This window comes from Eptesicus fuscus, chromosome 22, assembly GCF_027574615.1.
Source record: "Eptesicus fuscus isolate TK198812 chromosome 22, DD_ASM_mEF_20220401, whole genome shotgun sequence".
NCBI classification, from domain to species: Eukaryota; Metazoa; Chordata; class Mammalia; order Chiroptera; family Vespertilionidae; genus Eptesicus; species Eptesicus fuscus.
In genome coordinates, this window is record NC_072494.1 from 10,908,056 (window position 1) to 10,926,599 (window position 18,544).

Here is an 18,544-nt window from a genome sequence, read left to right on the forward strand (position 1 = left end):
AGCAAGAGAAAGTGGCAGGAAAGGTGAAATACTTCCTCTTACACTCAGTTGCTTCAATTCTCACACACTGTGCTTTTTCTATGATGGCAGCCATCCTGGGCACTTGTCCATATGAGTCACTGTAGATCCCTTAAACCAAGACCAAGGAGCTTCTGCTATCTAGCATCATACAGAACTACACCAGGCCAGAAGCTCAGCATCCCAAATTGTGGACCTTTTCTTCTAAGCAGATGTTAAAATCCATTGGTTATGAAGGGGTGAGAAGTTAAGCTAAAATCAAAAGCACAAATCTCCTATCTCAGTACCTTATACACTTAAAGATTGCATTCAAGTTTTAATCACATACCTAAAAGGCACCAGAAACCTGATCTGTGCACAACAGGCTAACATCCTGATGCGAAATAAAGAACTACACTTAAATATACACTATCCATCTCCCAAGTCCTACTCAGAGAAGTTAACAGACTCAGCCAGAGCCAGTCACATCCTCAGGAAAGTATGAGCTCCAAGGGCCACCAGGTGATTATACCTTGTTGGTAGCCTCTGTTTGCTGGATTTTTTCCTGGAGTTCTGCCATGTGGGACTCAGGTACCGACTGTTGAGTTATAATGGTCTCATCTGAATTCAGCTTTTGTTGTTTGAATAACTCTTCGGTCATGGGCTAGGAAGAAGCAACAAGACAAGTTACTTGAGTTAAAAGTAGCCAACAATAAATTTTATCTTCAAAGGATTTTAGCATCTTTTGCTAGAGACTTACAAAAACCAGTTGTTGCATGCATTATCAGTATGAATTCCTGAAGACAGTCCTGTTCCTTATTAAGAGTACTGATTCACTTCCATCCTTACTATACTCCCTAGCTCCCCTCCCTAATTCTCCCAGCAACTCACACAAACACTACCTATTCAGTTAAAGAAATTAATTCAGAGTTTAAAGAAAGGGGAGGATTCAAAATAGAAAATGATGATCATATATCCACTTTATCCTGTTTTCAATCAGGAAATTCAAAAGGCACACTGATCAAACTTATGTCATCCCTAAGAGAGGAAAAGTTATATTCCAACTATCTTTCTTATAGCATGCTTGCTCACATTATTGGAGACATTGGCAGATTTTTAATATGGACTATACATTAAATAATAGTATTTTATCAATACTAAAATTATATAATATATAATACTATAGTTATAAAATAAGAGATGTCCTTGTCTTTAGGAAATAAATATTGAAGTATTCAGTGTAAAAATGCATTATATCTGCAACTAATTCTCAAATGGTTCCGGGATGAAAAAAATAATGTGTCTATATAGACAGTGGGAGCAAAGTTAGCAAAATATTCGGCAACTGGTGAATCTGGGAGTTCTATGTACCTCCCTCATGAAATTATTTCAAAATAAAAAGTAAGCCTGGCTGGAGTGGCTCAGTTGGTTGAGCTTTCTCCTATGCACTGAAGGGTCGCCATTCCTGGTTTGATTCCCATTCAGGAAACATGCCTGGATTGAGGGTTCATCACATGTGCAGAAGGTAGCAGATCAATGTTTCTCTCTCACATTGATGTCTCTCTCTCTCTCTCTCTCTCTCTCTCTCTCTCTCTCTCTCTCTCTCTCTCTCCCTCTCTCTAAGCATGTCCTCAGGTGAGGATTTAAAAAATGATAATAAAATAAAAAATATTTTAAAATAAATTTAAAAATCCATAGTGGTCTGAGGGAAAGGTGTCTTACAGAAAGAGTAATTCACCAAAACAGTTCAGTTAAAAAACACACACATGTATTATTTATATATGGGATGATCAATCAGACTAAGATGAACTCATTGATGAACTCATTGAATTATACTAATATTCATTATGAGCTAAGAGTTTTACTAAATAAAGCTTTAGGAATTCACTGTGGCATTAAATTCCACCTCCTCCCTCCCTATTCCACCCTCTTTCCAATTAGAAAAATTATAAACCCATTAGAGGAAGAGAAAAAAGGCAACTGGTATTCATTTTTTCTTTCCTTCACACTTTCGACCTCTTATTACCACCTTGCAGGCAGTGGAGTTACAGCTTACCTTAAGTCCCTTCCTGCCAGCAACTGGGAGCATAAAGATTTCAGAAGAAAAATCTCTTCTATTCCTTCAGTGCTATTTGTCAATTTTTCTGTTCACCGTGCATTCCTATCTCCTCTGCTCACTGTGCTCTAGCCCCGTACTATCCAGCACATCTGTTAAGTACCATAGTATACAAAGCATTGCAGAAGGGAGCTACATATAAAGGAACATGGAAGCACACGAAATATCAGCTAGGGACAAGCCTTATGCAGTAAAACAGAGAGCATGATAAAGCGACTAAGTTACCCTAAATTGGTTGGTCAGTGTGCAAAGATCTACAGAACAAAATAGGAAGAGGGAAGCAATAAAAGAGACCTAGGGTGGATATGAGCCTGGGAAAGAGAGATGCCTAGATGACTACAGTATTGCTTCCCAATAGAAATGCAATGAGCTATAGACATGATTTTAAATTTTCTAGTATCTTCATTGGCTAAAGTGAAAATAAATAGGTGAATGCAATTTTAATAAAATATCTTATTTAACCCATTATATCCAAAATACTATCATAAATAAGCATTCAATATAAAAATGATTAACAAGATACTTTACATTTTTTCATACTGTCTTTTGAAATGAAGGGGTATATTTTACACCCACAGCACATCTCAATTCGGATTAGCCACATTTCAAGTGCTCAACAGCCACGTAAGGCTACCTTGCTGGATAGCACAGGGATTGAGCATAAGGGGCAAAGGAGAGAGTAATTACAGGATGAGATGGAAAGGAAGGCAGGGTAAAATCATATATAGCTTTTGTACACCAGAGTTAAAGAAACTGAATTTCATTCCCATTGAAATGAGATTGGACTGCAGTGTTTTTTAACAGAAAAGTAATCCAATCATATTTAATTTTTCAAACGGTCACTCAAGCTGCTCTGTGATGAGTGGATTATGGGGGAGCACCAATAGAAACAGGAGACTAGGCTATTGCAGTAATTTAGATGAAAGATAACAGCAGCCTGGATTATAGTGGTAGTAATGGAGGGGGAGAGAAATGGGTAGATATGTTTTGAAAGTATAGTCAACAGGACAAGATGGAAGAGAGAAAAAGAAAAAAGAAGCAAGAAAAACAACTCCTAGAAAAATTGAGGTATTTGTTGTTGTGGTATAACAGGGAGCCTTGCCCTGAATCAATGTGAATTATGTCACACATGAGAGACGTAACTATTTAATAGGCATGTACAACAATTCTAAATGATAAATAACTATCATTTATTTAATGATAAAACGTTGTCTACAAAACCTGGCTTTTTATTTCCTCAAATAAAACAACTTTCCAATAATATCTATTATTAGATATGTTTCAAAAAATGTTAAATATATTTTTATTGATTGCACAGAGGAAGAGAGAAGGAGAGAGAGAAAGAAACATCAATGATTAGAGAGAATCATTGATCGGCTGCCTCCTGCACTCTCCCTACTGGGGATGATTGAGCCTGAAACCCAGGCGTGTGCCCTTGACGGGAATTGAACCCGCAGACTGCCGATCTATCCGCTGAGCCAAACCAGCTAGGGTGATATGTTTCAAATTTAAACTATAACAAACAGAATCAAAGAAAATAGCCTCATGTTTAAAATGGTAGGAACTGTGGTTATATCTATGCCCTTTAAACCAAAGAATCTTAGCGCTGTGAAGAAAACTTTAATTATCTGGCCCAATACCATCCTACATTTAGGAAATGGTGAGTAACTTAAAGATGGTAAGTAATTTGTCCAAAGGGACACAGGAAATCAGGAAAAGGTTCCAATTTAACCGAATGCACTTAAGTTGGTAATGTATCTTTCACCTCTATATACGTAAAATCACTATTTATCATAATGCCTAAAATATTATAGGGACCAAAAGTTTTTTGTTTAATAAAAACAATAAAAAGCAAGCAAACAAAAGATAGGCCTGTCTCCTTCTCAGGAAAATGCTCTAATCCTTTAGTGGCTCTCTTACAAATAAGACCAGATAGAAAGACAGATGGATGATATTTAATATAGATATCTCAACAGCAAGTTTAAAGCCAAGAAGGCCATCGAAGAGTACAAATGAATCTGGATCTCACCTGAACCCATCTTGGCATAAATCATCATAGGAAACTCCTAATTCTGTAACGTACTGACTTAAAAGCTAGAAGTTGTTTGTTTCTTCTTTAAGAAAAAAGAAAAGTATTCTTTTTTAAAGTATTCTTCATAATACTTTATTATTTTACATCTCAGAAAAATGTCCTTTCAAATATGAGTGCCAAAGAGCATTTTGCAAAGCCCCACTGAACCAACAGCTCATGAATTCTTGGGAAGTATCAAGTACATAAATCAATCGCTCCTATGAAGATTTTTATCGAGCCTGAAATTCAGTAATACTTGATTTGGTTGATCAGTGTTAATCTCCGGACTATCAGCTACTAAGATCATGTTGTAATAATTTTAATTAAGTTGCTTTAAACTCAGGACAAATCCAGTATCAGAAAAGAGAATTGCTTCCAGGCCTAATGTTGTATATTGTAAGATCTTTAGGCTAAAAGGCAGTCATTTAGGTCTTCCGGGTTAACACCATTTTTTCTTGGCATGTTTCTGGTCCTCACAATACCAAGTCATTAATCTCAAACTGCTGTAATTTTCTATTCCATTGTTGATAAGAGGAGATACATAAGAATCATCACCCAGCATCAAATTAAAGACCTAATCTTGTCCAGCATCTAACACATCTTCCAAAGGGCCTGCTCTAGGTTATGTAGCTAAACCATGAGAGCTATGATTTACTGTAGTCACACAAGAGCAGACCCTGGCACTGCAAAGCTTGAAGCAAAGATCTGCTCCTGGAATTTACACAGAAAAGGAAATTGCATGTGGGCCAGAGCTGAACTGCTCTTTACTAAGGAACCACACCCCTCCTATCACAGCTTTTCTAGTTCAGGGCCAGACAATAAAGAAGGAATAATTACCCGCTAGAATAAAGCTTCAAACCTTTCTTTAGATATTTAGACAACCAATATGTAGAATTTATTCAGGCATAAATTCTGTACAAGGCAAATCAGCCAATTTACATAATATTAGAAAATTAGTAAGCAGGAGAATGACACTGTTGCTGTTTGTCTTTAACAGAAGGAAGGAAAAAGCAAATACAGAGACAGAAAGAAAAGTAATCAGGAGACACTGTGAAAAGTGACATTTGAATAGTGCACATCATTGGGAAAGTAGAGGATTAAACAAAGAATCAAAATGATCTTACTGTACAATCTTGCTCTTTAGGATAAAAGGTTTTCTTCATATTTGTAGTAGAATATAACGAAAGGAAATGTTATTCTTTTGTGTTTTTTCCTTTCTACAAACTAAAAGGACAACTACCAAAAATAATTTACATTTATTTCTAATCTTTCCACATTTGTTCAGAGCAACAGACAAAAACCCGTCTGCCTTTGTTCCACTTGGCTCTGGCTCTGCCATAAAGCACAACAGGCCTAGGGAATTGAAAAGTCAACCTGGCCTAAAGAACAGACGAGGGGTCCAAAACATACATTTTATTTACAAACACCTGAGCCCAGTTTATCTTCATACTCTGCCCCCGCCCCCACATCCTTAATTATTAGAGAAAATGACATAGTAATTAAACACCATAATTAAAGCTGAATGTTATTTTCTCCCTCCTCTCGATGTTTTATTATTCAACAAACAATAAAGAATGTAAGCCAAGTGATGGGTGAAAGGTCATATACTTTGTTTTAAACATCTATTTTCCTAATGCCCAAATTTAGTGAAGTAAAGGGACTTGATGTAAAGATGCAGTCAACATAGCTTAAAGGAATCCTCCTGGAATCCTTAGGGTATAGAAGAGAGTCTCTGTTAAAAATAAGTACGTATTTAATTCAATGTATATCAGGCAATGTAACTTAATACACAGATTAAGAGGTCTTGGCTGAGAATGGTTAGGGACCTTTGGCTGTGCCTGGGCTAAGTATTTAAACTATGAGCTTTCCAGATCTCTCAACTGAGGGCCTGCATGAAATGATCTTTAAAATCCTTCCCAACACCAAAATTTGTTGATTGCAGGCACCAAAAGACAGAATTTTTAATTAAATATGGATTTTAAAATTCCTCTCATTTTGCCTGCAATTTTCTGTCTTTACTTTTCTATTAATATTGACCATATACGAGAGGGGGTAAAATAAGCTTATTTCCCACCCACCCTGCCCCAGACTACTTTTAGATCCTAATATGAAAACACCATGTTTAATTGTGACATCTATGTCTGGTCACACAAATACTGTAAAGCCCATATTTAGCTGTGAGGCTCCACTCCAAGAAAAGGAAGCAAAAGAAAAGAAGCACACAAGCAGTAGGCACACTAATACTTAATATTTTATACAAATGAAAACATTATCAAACTTTTTCTAACACTTTTATATATACTGTTTCTGACAAATCTGTCATTGTGATGCAAGTTTAATATATATATATATATATATATATATATATTAAAACTACTTTTCAAAAATTTCAAGTGACAATCAACAATTTCATTTTTTTATCAAGCTGTAAATTTCTAGGACGATGGTGACTGTAGCAGGCTTCCCAAAAATGCCTTCTAGATCTAGCATTTACTGTTGCTATAGAAAAAAAATAGCATGTCAGATCCCTGTATACTAGTATAGCTGCATTTTAAAAGTGACATGAAATCTATTGGCCAGATGTAAGCAGCTCAAATTAAGATCAATTGCTATCCTCTAATCATTTAGACCCTCAAGAGTATAATGGATGAAACTCTATTACTTGATAATGGATGAATCCTTTCTTAATATCAAATATCTCGTAAAAGAGCTCAATAGACTAACTGGCTGTGAAGTTTTCTCCTTAAATGACATTTTAAATGACAACACTTGAATTCCCAAATCTCTTTTATGAGCAAGTCACCATCAGTCCTCTATTAATTTAGTATAAATATTGCCCAGATGCCACAATACTTTGGTGAATTGATAGGTTTTCCCAAACCTTTACCCTATGCTCTAATCAGTTTGAAGCTTACCTGGGGAAGAACTAACTCCCTTACAGAATGGGAGAAAACATCTACAAATCTAAAAATAAAAACAAAACAAAAAAAGAAGGGAGACAGGAGGAGGGGAGGTGTGTGTAAGAGGGAAGAAGAGTTCTAGTGCCAGACATAGGATTATGTCTCTTCATAGGGTCAAAGTGAATTTGAAATATTGATCTGCAATTTTGATTATGGGAAGGCCAATAGATGTTGCTACAAAGGGGGTTGTGGAGAGCAAATCATTTGAGTGTGAATCACATACTGTATACTAAATGGGACACAAGCGAAAGGTGCGGCAAAAATGGGCTCGGTGATTAATTTTCTAATTAACCTTCATTTAGAAATCCTGTGAAGCTTGAGGCCGGATAACTCTAATAAAAAAAAGACACTATGTAGCCATGTTGTATACCTGGACCCGGAGTGGCAAATATTCTTCACAGAGATCATCCCACAGCTCCTGCAGCTCTGAAATCTCCAGGGAGTAACTGACAGGTGTGCTGTACAGGGGTTTCAAAGACCGGTGAAGGAAACCGGAACTAACGCCATCTGTCACGCTAGGGCCAGGCCTGGCTCCAGGGGGGCTGGATTTCACGGGAATAGGAAGCTTGCTCCCTCGGGGGCTCTGGATGGGCTTATAATCAAGCCCTTTAATCATGCTAAGAGCTAGCTCCAGCTTGTGGTTACACGTATGCTGCGGAGCCTGCTCCTCTGAGCAGCAGTCACACTTGACAAGCTCCTTCGCACTTCTCTCGGGTTCCTCATCCTTTTGCTGTGGAGGGCTAGCCTGGACACTTGCATCCAAAGATTCCACCGAGGATCCCGGTGTCCCTTCCTCCATGCTTTCTCCATCGGGGGGGACCTTGGTGCTTGGTAAGTCCGGGGGCCCAACCTCAGACAACGCTGGTTCTTCAGTGCAAATGCTGGTGGACCACCTGGAGGAAGGGCCGCACATGATACTTCTGGCCACCTTGCGAGGCACTTTGCAAATGGCTTCATAGTCAGAATCGGCAACCCGCAAAGTTGCACAACCACGGCATCTCCTGGGTCGGTGTCCAGGGCCTTCCGAACCATGGCAGCTGTGTAGCTCCTGGATCTGGTCCTCGTTGTCCACCCAACACTCAAACCCCGAATAGGCGAAGTCTTCCTGGAGCAGCGCCGAGTACCTCACGTCGGGTAAGCCGGAAATGTCAACCGTCCCGTTCCCCGCCTTGGTCTCCGCGCCCCAGTCCTCGTTATTCTTGCGATACAGGCTGGCGATGCAGAACTTGAGGCGGTCCTTCTCCAGCAACAGCTTCTGCAAGCGCTCGATGGACAGGGCTTCGATCCGGGCAATGACGGTGTCGAAGCGGTAGATCCGATCAAGCATGAAAGCACACTTGCTGCAAACAAACTCGGCTTTGCCGTCGCGGGAGACATCCTTGCCGAGGACGTGCGAGAGCAGAACCTGGAGGTTGAGCTTGGACGTCGTGTGGAAGATCCAGCGCCGCTGGTTTCCGCACAGCTCGCGGGCACAGATCCTGCAGATCTCCTTCATCTTCTCTCTCAGCCTCCCCCGAGGCGGCCGCGGCGCGGGGTTCACTCACCGGCGCGGCGCGGCGCTCCGTCTCCCACCGCGGCGGCTTCGTGCCGGCATGGCACAGCCCGCGGCGATGCCCACGGTGCAGGGGGTCACCTCTGCCACCCGCGCGCGAGCGCTGGGTACCGGAGTGGCCAGCCCCGCCCCTCGGGGAGGGCGCGAGCGCGGAAACGCCTCGGGGCGATGCTAAAGTGACAGCAGAGCAGGCCGTGCGCGGAACCTGCAACGTCTCCTCCGGCTGTTCCCTCCCGCCAGCCGCCGCGTCCCGCACGTCCTCCCAGAAAGCAGGCTGGGTGCGCGGAGCCCGGGCTGCCGCCGGCCGCTGACGTTGAGGCTCGGAGACCGAGGATCAGATTTCAAGATGGCGACAGCGGCTAAAGCTCCCGCCGCCTCCCGCAGGATCCTCTGGGAAGTGTAGTCCGGGAGGCCGCGCCCCGGCTCTGCGCATGCGTGGTGGCGAGTGTGGGTTCCTTCGCCCCAAATCGGGTCACCGCTCCTTGCGGGGTAACACAAACCTGGCTCAGTGTGTGTTCGCAGTGGCAAGCAGGACGGACGCTGACCGCTGCCAGGCCACTTTCATCGGCTAAGATTTCACCACGAAAGCGCATCAGTTCCCGCGTGGGTCCTCCCTGTCGCCCTGCAGCACGTCCGGAGGCTCTGCGCGGGGAGGAGAAAGCCGAACCCCCTCCCCCTTCTCCGCACGGGCAGTGCCACGTCCTCTGGATGAGCAGCCAGGCAGTGCCACTAGGTACCGCTGCGTGCCGCCTCCCTCCCGCCGGCAGCCCCACCTCCTCTCCCATCCAGTCCGGTGCTCGCATTAAAAGGCCCTGCGGCTGCAGAGGCGGCCGTGGAGAAAAATTGGATGAACCAGAGGGGGCGCGCGTAGGGCGGATTTTAGAAGGCTCAATTCAACCTCTCCCTCGACTACTGGGAATAACTAGAAACGCGACGTTGGGAGTGGGTGGTAGGTTTAGCAACCCCGGATGATTTGCCCTTTTCTGTTTAGAAATTCAGAGATGGCACAAAGCAATCACCTGAGAGAGTCCAGCAAATACCGCATGAATGCAGCTGGTTCAGCAAGATTTTAAAGACAGTGGAAGAGAAAGTGGGCTGTTTCTAGAATGGAGACACCTGAGAGTAGATTACCATCACCCAATTCTCTTTCAGGTTCTGGAACAAAAGACCAAGCTTCTTTGAGCAAGAGTCCAGAGTGTCAGGGAGTGCTGCTCTGCAGATTTAGGGCTGGGGATTTCTCGGACTTCAGTTAGTACCCTGTTTTATTCAACACTATACGGTTGTAAGTCACCCCACCCTTGGGTATAGAACTTGGGGTGCACACGAAGACTGGAGGGAAACTGGAGCTCTGACTCGGAGGAATCCAGGTGTCAAATCATTTACAATAAAGAATTTTCTTGTTGTGAGAGGCATGCAGACACCTCTCACGGGAAGGAAAACAGCCCCAGCAGTTACCTGGAGTCTCCCAGGGCAGGCCATATCCCAGTGGCAATAACGCTGAATTTTATTAACCTGACCTTGTGAGGGGTCATGGCCAGCAACAGTCTACGTATATCTAAGCCCATACTCCCCAACCTGGAGATATTCAAATGCCTTCAATGAGAGTCCATATAACTTCCCAGAATTCTTATGGAGGATTAAATGAGATGATTTGGGAGGAGTTACTTTGACAGTAAAGAATAGCGAATGTTGTTATTTTAACATCATAAAAATATCTTTAAGTAATTTTAAAACTTTGTGGGGCGCTGCACACATAAGATTGTATTGTTCTCTTATTTAATCACCAAAACAAAATCTTAGTAGCTCCATTGGGAGAGAGGACAGCTCTTAGAGCTTTGGGCTGCACAGGCTACAGAGCTCTGCATGTGTGATTTCACTAAGTATGTATGTTCTGGCCCTAAAACCAAGAATGCAAAATAGAGTTCCGAGTAAAACTCATTACAGCTGCTAACCCCCACTTTGTCATAAGAATAGCTTTGAAAATTGGGAAGATAAAATGTAGCCCAGAAAAATTTTATAAAAGGCCCACTTGCAAACTCAAAACTTTATAGCTCCTATCCGTATGAGATTTGGAAAATATTATTGTACACACCACACACTTATGAGTGAAGCAAAGCATATTAAGGTGAGATTTAGGGCTTCTGTGATGATTTAGGATAGAATGATTATTTCTAAAACTTGTCAAAGTTACATAATAAAGGAAAATTTGAGAGCAGGGTGCATAACATAACAAGCTATTAAGTAAATAAATTATTGATTTTATATATCAGCACTTTGCCTCAAAATGTATTGATACATGCAACTGTATGTCCTAGGTCAGATCACTTATATCTGGCCTTTAATTTCCTAATCTACAAAGTAAACCTGTTGCATTTAAACAGTGGTTTTCCACCTTTGTCATGCAGCAGAATCACCTCGAGGATTTGTTAAAGCACCTTGCTGGGACCCATCTCCTCAAGTTTCTCATTCACTTGGTCTGGGGTGAGGCCCAAGAATTGGCGTCCCTAACAAATCCCAGATCATGCTAATAATGCTGCTGTCTGGGAATCACACTGTGTAAACCACTGCATTAGAAGTATCCTAAACTGTGTTAGTAAAATCTCAGTCTAAGATCAGAAATTCTTCAGATAAATTGAAAAACCCACCAATGAAGAATAGTTATAAAACTGTTGACCTTAGAGAAAACGATATACTAATTTGGAACAGGATTCCTAAGTATTACTGTGGTCAGGATGTTTTGCACTATCTCTATTTTGATCTCTACATTTGGGGCCCTGGGAAGGATCTCGGAGGACCGTAGTCACATTTGTACCCCCAGCATTGTAGTGCTTCTAAGACCTAATACTGGGCTGGCAGTTTCCAACAGAATCAGATGTGGAAAATCCCCATGTCTCAAACCAGGTGTATTAGGTTTCATTGCCCTAGTTATGACATTGGGAATAGCTGTTCCAATTACTAAAAACTATGCCAAAAAAAAAAAAAAAAAGTGGTTATGGCAGAGAAGTAAAGCAGATGAGGAAATGCAAGAATATCAATCAAACCAGTTAGGCTTTATGGTAATACCACAAGCATGATTTCCCTGTGCTGCCTGGAAATCTTTAAGATGTCAGAAACAATCGTGTTTTGCATTAATGACTGATACAGCATTTCGCAACACTTCTCTAAAACCAGCAGATTTCCAGTTCAACTACAGATTGTAGTCATATGGGTATGGGTATCAGCAGGATCCCTTAAAATAGTAAGCATTAGAGCCTTTCCAGTTAAGTTATTAAATACCCATAGCTACTTAAGTGAATTTTATAGTAGTGTTACATCAAGCAACCCAGGAGCAAGAATTTTTGCAAACTCTGTCTTTTCTCTGCCTTCAGGGAGCTTTCAGTTTAGTTGAAGGGGAGAAAATATGGATGCTACAATGAAAACAATTGGATGGTAAACTAAATGGTACTGACTTAAATTCAATGTGACTGCAAAAAAAAGTTGAGATGAGCATGGGCTTTGTAGTTAAAGGGGACAAGAGCGGCTTTTGAGATGGGTCTTAGAATGGAGACAAAGGAAGGGACTGCAGAAAAAGGAAACAGCATCATCAGAAGTCTGTAGGTAAAGGGAGACAGTAGAGATTTTGCCGGGCATTTGAATGGCCAGCTTCATCCTACTCAATACATCGTATCCTCTGTAATTTCTCATTCAGAGAACATGTGTGAAGGGCCAACTATAAGCCAGACTGTGCCGTGGTGCTTTGGAGGGCCTTGGCAACTAGAATCGGGACTTAATGTTATAAACTTGAGCAGAGAATGGCATGATGCAAACTTTATTTGGGGAAGATTAGCCAGGCAACATTCAAAATCTCAGTCAAAAGATCAGAAATTAGAGTTTCAGGAAGAGATTTGGGGATGATTACAGGAAGACCTGCTAAAAACGCCACTGCAGTTATTCATATGTGGGGTAATAGAAGTCTGGGGTGGAAATGGGAAGAAAGTGGCGTGAATCAGTTTGAAGGCATGAACAGCGGGACTTGACATATATGCAGAGAGGAAGAACGAAAAAAAGGATTGAAAATGGAGGTAAGGTTTTTGGTCTGGAAGACTGATAGATGAAATGGTCTAAATGAGCAGAAATGTGAAGTTGAAGAGTCAGTCCATTTGCAAAAAGATAATGAAAAAATTTGATTCGGGACCTGCTGAGCTTAGGTGACTTGAGGAAACACTTCTGTAATCCAAGCACAGGTGAGAGGGGACAGAATTTCAAGGAGGAGAGCATTGGTTAACAATGTATAAAAAGCTGGAAATACATCAGCAGGAGAGAGAAACTTGGTTGTGTAATTTCTCTACCTGGGTGGACGTGTAAGCGTCAGAGTTGTTGCCTTTAACTCCCCAGAATCCTTCCCTATCAAACCAAACACTACATTCATTCCATCCTTTTTCTGAACATCTTTAGCTTGTCCAGAAATGTTGCTTCACATTTTCACTATGCTTTCCATTTCAGGTTCTGGAAACCTTAGGAGAAGCTTACTCCTCTAATCATTATGCATACTATCTCCACTGTAAATGCCCAATAAGCATTTTCAATGAAGCTATAAAGAAGGCCCTTATTTTTCCACTTCCTGTGATGTTGGAGAACTGTGATTGTCTTAGCTGATAAGACCTGTTTCTGATACATGTTATCAATGGGGGTTATGTCTGGGAGACAGGGATGTTGAATGAAGTTTTGTCAATGAGTCTCTAGCTTCAACATTCATCAGCTTAAGAAGGGGATGCAGAAAAGCTGCTCTGAAGGAAAAAAAAAAATCTCGTATGAAGTTGGCTGGGGCTGCCTCAGCTACTAATCCCTGCCAGGTTTTCAGTCTCTGCCTTGAGCTTCGGAGCGCATTATTGCCTTTAACCTCCACTTTAGATCTCTCCATGGTAACGCTGGAATGTTTGCTATTTTAGGAAACATGCCTCACTGAACAGCAGCGTCATTTGCATTGGGTTCCAAACAAGCCATAAATGCAATGGCTCCGGTGTCTGCTGCTTTGTGTGGGTGCCTGATTGTTCAATGCATGCCTCTCCCGAATTCTGTTGTTCTGTTTCATTTTCAGGCCGGCCGCAGTGAAATTACATGGTAATGAATATTACCTTATACTGGGGGGGGGGGGGGGGGGGGGGAATGGAGAGAGAAAAGGGAAAGGAACAAAAGGAGAGTTCCTCTAGACTGTTCATCGTTTCCCCTGCCTGCACACCCTCCAGGAAAGGTTTCATTTAAAAGGTGCTTTGAGATGAAGCTCCTGCCATTCTGTAAAGGGAATAATATCCGTCACTGGGGCCACGGCCAGCTTTCCCCTGCAACGCTGAGGATGCCTCCACCGAGGAAGAGAGAGAGATGCTTTGTAAACTTGGCTCCATTCGGTTTTCTGACTCCCTAGTGAAAAGGGGGACAGCCACCTCAAACAGCTCCCAAGCACCCCAATCACAGCATGCTAGCGACCCGAGTGGATACAGGGGATGGGAAGCCAACGCAGTATTGTCAATTGGTGGCATGTTAAGCTTATGGCATTTTTGTTGTTGTTCTATGAAGTTAATTATTTAATAGAAGCTCAGAAGTATTGTGCAAGTACACTCCAGCTACAATGGATGCTGTGCGATGTTTTGGTAGAATGGAAAAGGGAAACAGAGGGATAATAAAATCAATTAAGTAAAGTAATCTGTATCAAAGCCCTGTGTCCTATTTGCAGAAACTAAAATGCAGCTACTATTTGCAGATAAGGGGTAACACCCAGAGCAGAGCCTTCCAGTGTCACAAATAGCAAGAGTTGCCACACACTAGTGCATACAGAGGGGGGAGACAAAGTGCTGTCTAACTGGTTGTATAATAATCTTTATGCCTCTATCCAATTCACAGAATGGATTAGATGAAGCCAGTTATTAGCCGTGTCAAACCACAATTTACTACCTCGAGGGATGACATCAAATCTCTGCTCAGTCAATCAGTCTAAACAGCCACCAGGATTATCTTTCTAAAACACATCAGATGCTTTTATTCCCCTTGCTTAATTTTTTAAAAATTCTCAGTTGTTTACATGAAGTCCTTAGCTTGACATTTATGGGACGTTCCAGCTATGTATTTCACTCTCCAACATTTACCATATATTTGGCAATACCAATTCCTCCCAATTCCTTAACTATGCATATATTGTTCCCCTTGCTTAGAATGCACTTCTCCAATTTTATATCTGGTGTACTCAATCTTTAAGGCCGGGTCAAGGGGGACTTCCAGGTGAGGCTTTCTCTGACTTCCATAGGTAGACTTATTCCCTGTTATTGATGGGTCCCTTTAGCATTACGCATATTATTTCTATGTCTTTATTTATCATCCTGTATTTTAATTCTTTACTTGCCAATCTTTTATTGGACTATTAACCCTTTGAAGGCTAGGCCATGGTTCTACTGAGCAACTGTACAAACTCCGTTGGTGAATTCTGCAAATTCATGGGGGTGTTGCTTGTTTTCATTGTCATCCCAATCATGAGTGGGACAAAGGGTGCTACATAACTTGCAATGGACAAAGCATGACATTTAAATGACTTTCAAATCTTCCACGGGGCACTGGTGGAAGTAATAAAACTGTTTATATAATCATCTGAACTTAGGACTTAATTCTACTGTATATATGGGCATACTAATATACACTAAATTTTCCATGAGTTGAACTGCTATGTAAATTAGGAGAGAATTGTTTTTGTTTCATTTGAAAATTTACCAAGAGTTTATCACCTTGGCATCACCTTGGCTCATTATCACGTTGGCATCACCACTAACTCATTACTAACAGCATTGCCACTTGCCATTTCTGAAGTGCCAACAGAACATGCCTGCATGTTATACCATCACTTATAAAATCAGATTGCATTGGAAGTTGTGATAATCACAGTGCTTTTTGTTACAGTTATAAGCACCTATTTCTTTGTCTTTTTAATATAATTGTGCTCAAGAACTTACATAGTAAAATAAACATTATTTTATTATCAATTACTCTCTTTTTATGCCTCCTATGTCAATATACTTCACATGGTTGTTTTCAGACTTGTTAATTTGAGTTAATGTATAAGATATTTAGAGCCACACTTGGTACATAGAAAAGGCTACAATAAGTGCTGATTTCATTACTACAGAAAAGTTGTTGAATATTCATTGATAAATATTTTAAATTACACTTGGAATATGTTTTATATTATAATATCTGAACCATTTGAGTAATTAAATGTTCCCAAGATATTACAGAAAGTGCTTCAATATTTCTTTTTGTCTAGGAGGTTAAAGTGGTAGATAATTATCATTGTGATCAATTTGCTGTGAACCATTCATACTCCATTGTGGTCCTCCTGAGGAGCAATAACTCAAATTGACAACTCTTGAGTTCCATTTTTGCCTACAAAATAGTTTTTCTATGTGCAAAGCTAACAGGTCTGAAGGGAGAATTATGACCATTAATCTCACTAATAAACAACAGCTATATTTATTAATTTTGTCCTTGTGATAAAACAAAGACAGTTATAATGTGAGTGAGGTTTGCAATATATGACTGACTAACTATGTCTAAGAGGAGGAAACCACTTGGAGGGTTTATGTAATGTGCCCAAGGCTATACATAAAACAAGTGTTGACACCCAGATTCAAATTCCAAACCCTGAGCTCATTCTTTCATACCACTTTGCGTCCCTCATTAAAATCCAAGAAACTTGTCCTGGCTGGGTGGCTCAGTTGGTTGGAGTGTCATCCTGTACACCAAAACTTTGCAGGTCCAATTCCCGGTCAGAGCACGTACCTAGCTTACGGGTTCCATCGCTAGCTGGGGCATGTACAAGAGGCAACCGACTGATGTTTCTCTCTTACATTGATGTTCTCAATCAATCAATCAATCAATCAATAAAAATATATCTTCAGATGAGGATTAAAAAAAATGTCCCAACAATCTGAGGGAGCTTGGTCATGTATCAGTTCTCGAGTGAGCCTCCAGAAGAGAACGCAGCCCAGCTGAGACCTTGCTTTTAGACTTGTGAGACCCTGAGCAGAGAAACCAGCCAAGCCATTCCTGGACTTCTGACCTACAGAAACTGTGGGATAACAAATGTCTATGTTTTCAAACCACTAAGTACGTAGTAATTTGTTACGCAGCAATAGATAGCTAATACATTTAGATACAAGAAAGCAGGACTCATGAAAGCATGAGGCGAGTGCCTCAGGAAGTACAGCCCAAACCTCACCTGCACGTCCATGCTAGTTGGCTCCTCCAACAGATGTAGCAGCTGTTGTTTCTCTTGAGAGAGCTGTTCTACAAGCTTCTCCTGGGCAGCCAGGCTCTGACTCAGTTCTTCAATTTGTCTGAATTGAAGAAAAAGTAAGAACAATTATGCTCATGGTACTATTACTACCTTCTGCCCACTCCAAAGACAGCATGGTTCAATACAGTAGGTTTTTAGCTTTGGGGGTCACTGAACTCTGTGATTCTTTTCTTCAGAAAGCCATCTATGCTCTGCTCCGGGCCCCCAACATTTATATAGGTTACTCTTTGCTTACATGGTCACCAGGTTTATGGGCCTCCTGAAGCCGATCCATGGATCTATAGACCATAGGTATGTAACTGGAAATAGGGCCCTGAAGTTACAGGGTTTTTTGGGTTGCTATTGTTGTTTCACTCAAGAAACAATTCTTAGATAGCCATTATGTACACTGAGTGGACAGATTATTATGATCTCTGAATGCATAATAGTCTGGTCACTCAGTGTGTGTGTGTGTGTGTGTGTGTGTGTGTGTGTGTGTGTGTGTGTATTAGAGGCCCGGTGCATGAATTTGTGCATGGGTGGTGTCCGGCCAGCCTGGCCAGGGGGAGGGGATATGGGCGGTTGGCCAGCCTGCCTGCTGGTCAAACTCCTGGTTGAGGGGACAATTTGCATATTAGCCTTTTATTATATAGGATATACACTGAGTGGCCAGATTATTATGCGTTCAGAGATCATAATAATCTGGCCACTCAGTGTATACTCAATGCACTCTACCAAGTACTGGGAATATAAATTTGGAAAAGACACAATCTCTGCTCTGTAAAAACATTAATTCTTTTAGTGTGTGTGCCAAGAGTTTGGGGAGTGCAGAGACTCAGCAAGAGAAACAAACAATAGCAATAGAATGTAGTAAGTGCTGCCATACCACAGGTGTATGTGTACCTTGTAGTACACTGGGTGCTGCCATGGAGCTACAGGAAGACAGATTTTTTTTTTAAATGATTCATTTGACTGGAAAGAGTCTGGGGAAAGCTCAGCAGAAGAGATTTTTGAAGACTGGGTAATTTACAGGCTCAGGAGGAGAGCTTGAACAGAGGAATGAAAGCATGAAGACACAAGTTATATTTGGGGAAGAGTCACTGGCAGGAAGAAGGGGGAAAGGCTGCGGGGAAGAGACCGTGGCTGGAGAAGAGGCTGGACAAGCAGACTAGGATTACGAGTAAGTTTAAAGGCCGAACGCTATGTTGAAATATACACACCGTGGGTTCAAATAAACAGTTATTCATTATCTACAACACGTAAGGCATATCTTGCTGTTCTCTGATAATGTTGAATTCTCCGCTTCAAAACTGCTCTGAATTATTAGGAAGGAATGGACAGTAAATGGGCAGGACCGGAAGTGAAGAGAATAGTTAGAAGTTTTGCTGTAATAATCAGGACAATAGTGGCCTTAACAACTGCCCAGTTACCTTTAGAAACAAATTCAAGTTCCTTATTATGGCACACAAAGCTGGCACAATCAGACCCCTACTGTGAGCACAGCTTACCTCTCCCTAGTCTTCCCCAGACCCTCTGCTCTAGTTATGTAGAC

At 41.4% G+C, this 18,544-nt stretch overlaps 1 protein-coding gene across 6 annotated transcripts in view; it reads right to left on the minus strand.

The window, feature by feature from the left end:
* The window catches only part of LOC103291238 (myomegalin-like), a 136,785-nt gene that overhangs the window by 59,055 nt on the left and 59,186 nt on the right, over positions 1–18,544 (minus strand). For 3 of the 6 annotated variants that reach the window (XM_054712184.1, XM_054712185.1, XM_028154204.2), the window contains 2 exons: positions 16,936–17,053; positions 530–661 (listed from right to left, as the gene is read on the minus strand). In XM_054712184.1, the coding sequence (XP_054568159.1) occupies positions 530–661; positions 16,936–17,053 (250 nt within the window). Of the gene's footprint in view, positions 1–529; positions 662–7,514; positions 8,908–16,935; positions 17,054–18,544 lie in introns of those variants that run through there. The other 3 variants (XM_054712183.1, XM_028154196.2, XM_028154186.2) reach the window with 1 other exon arrangement.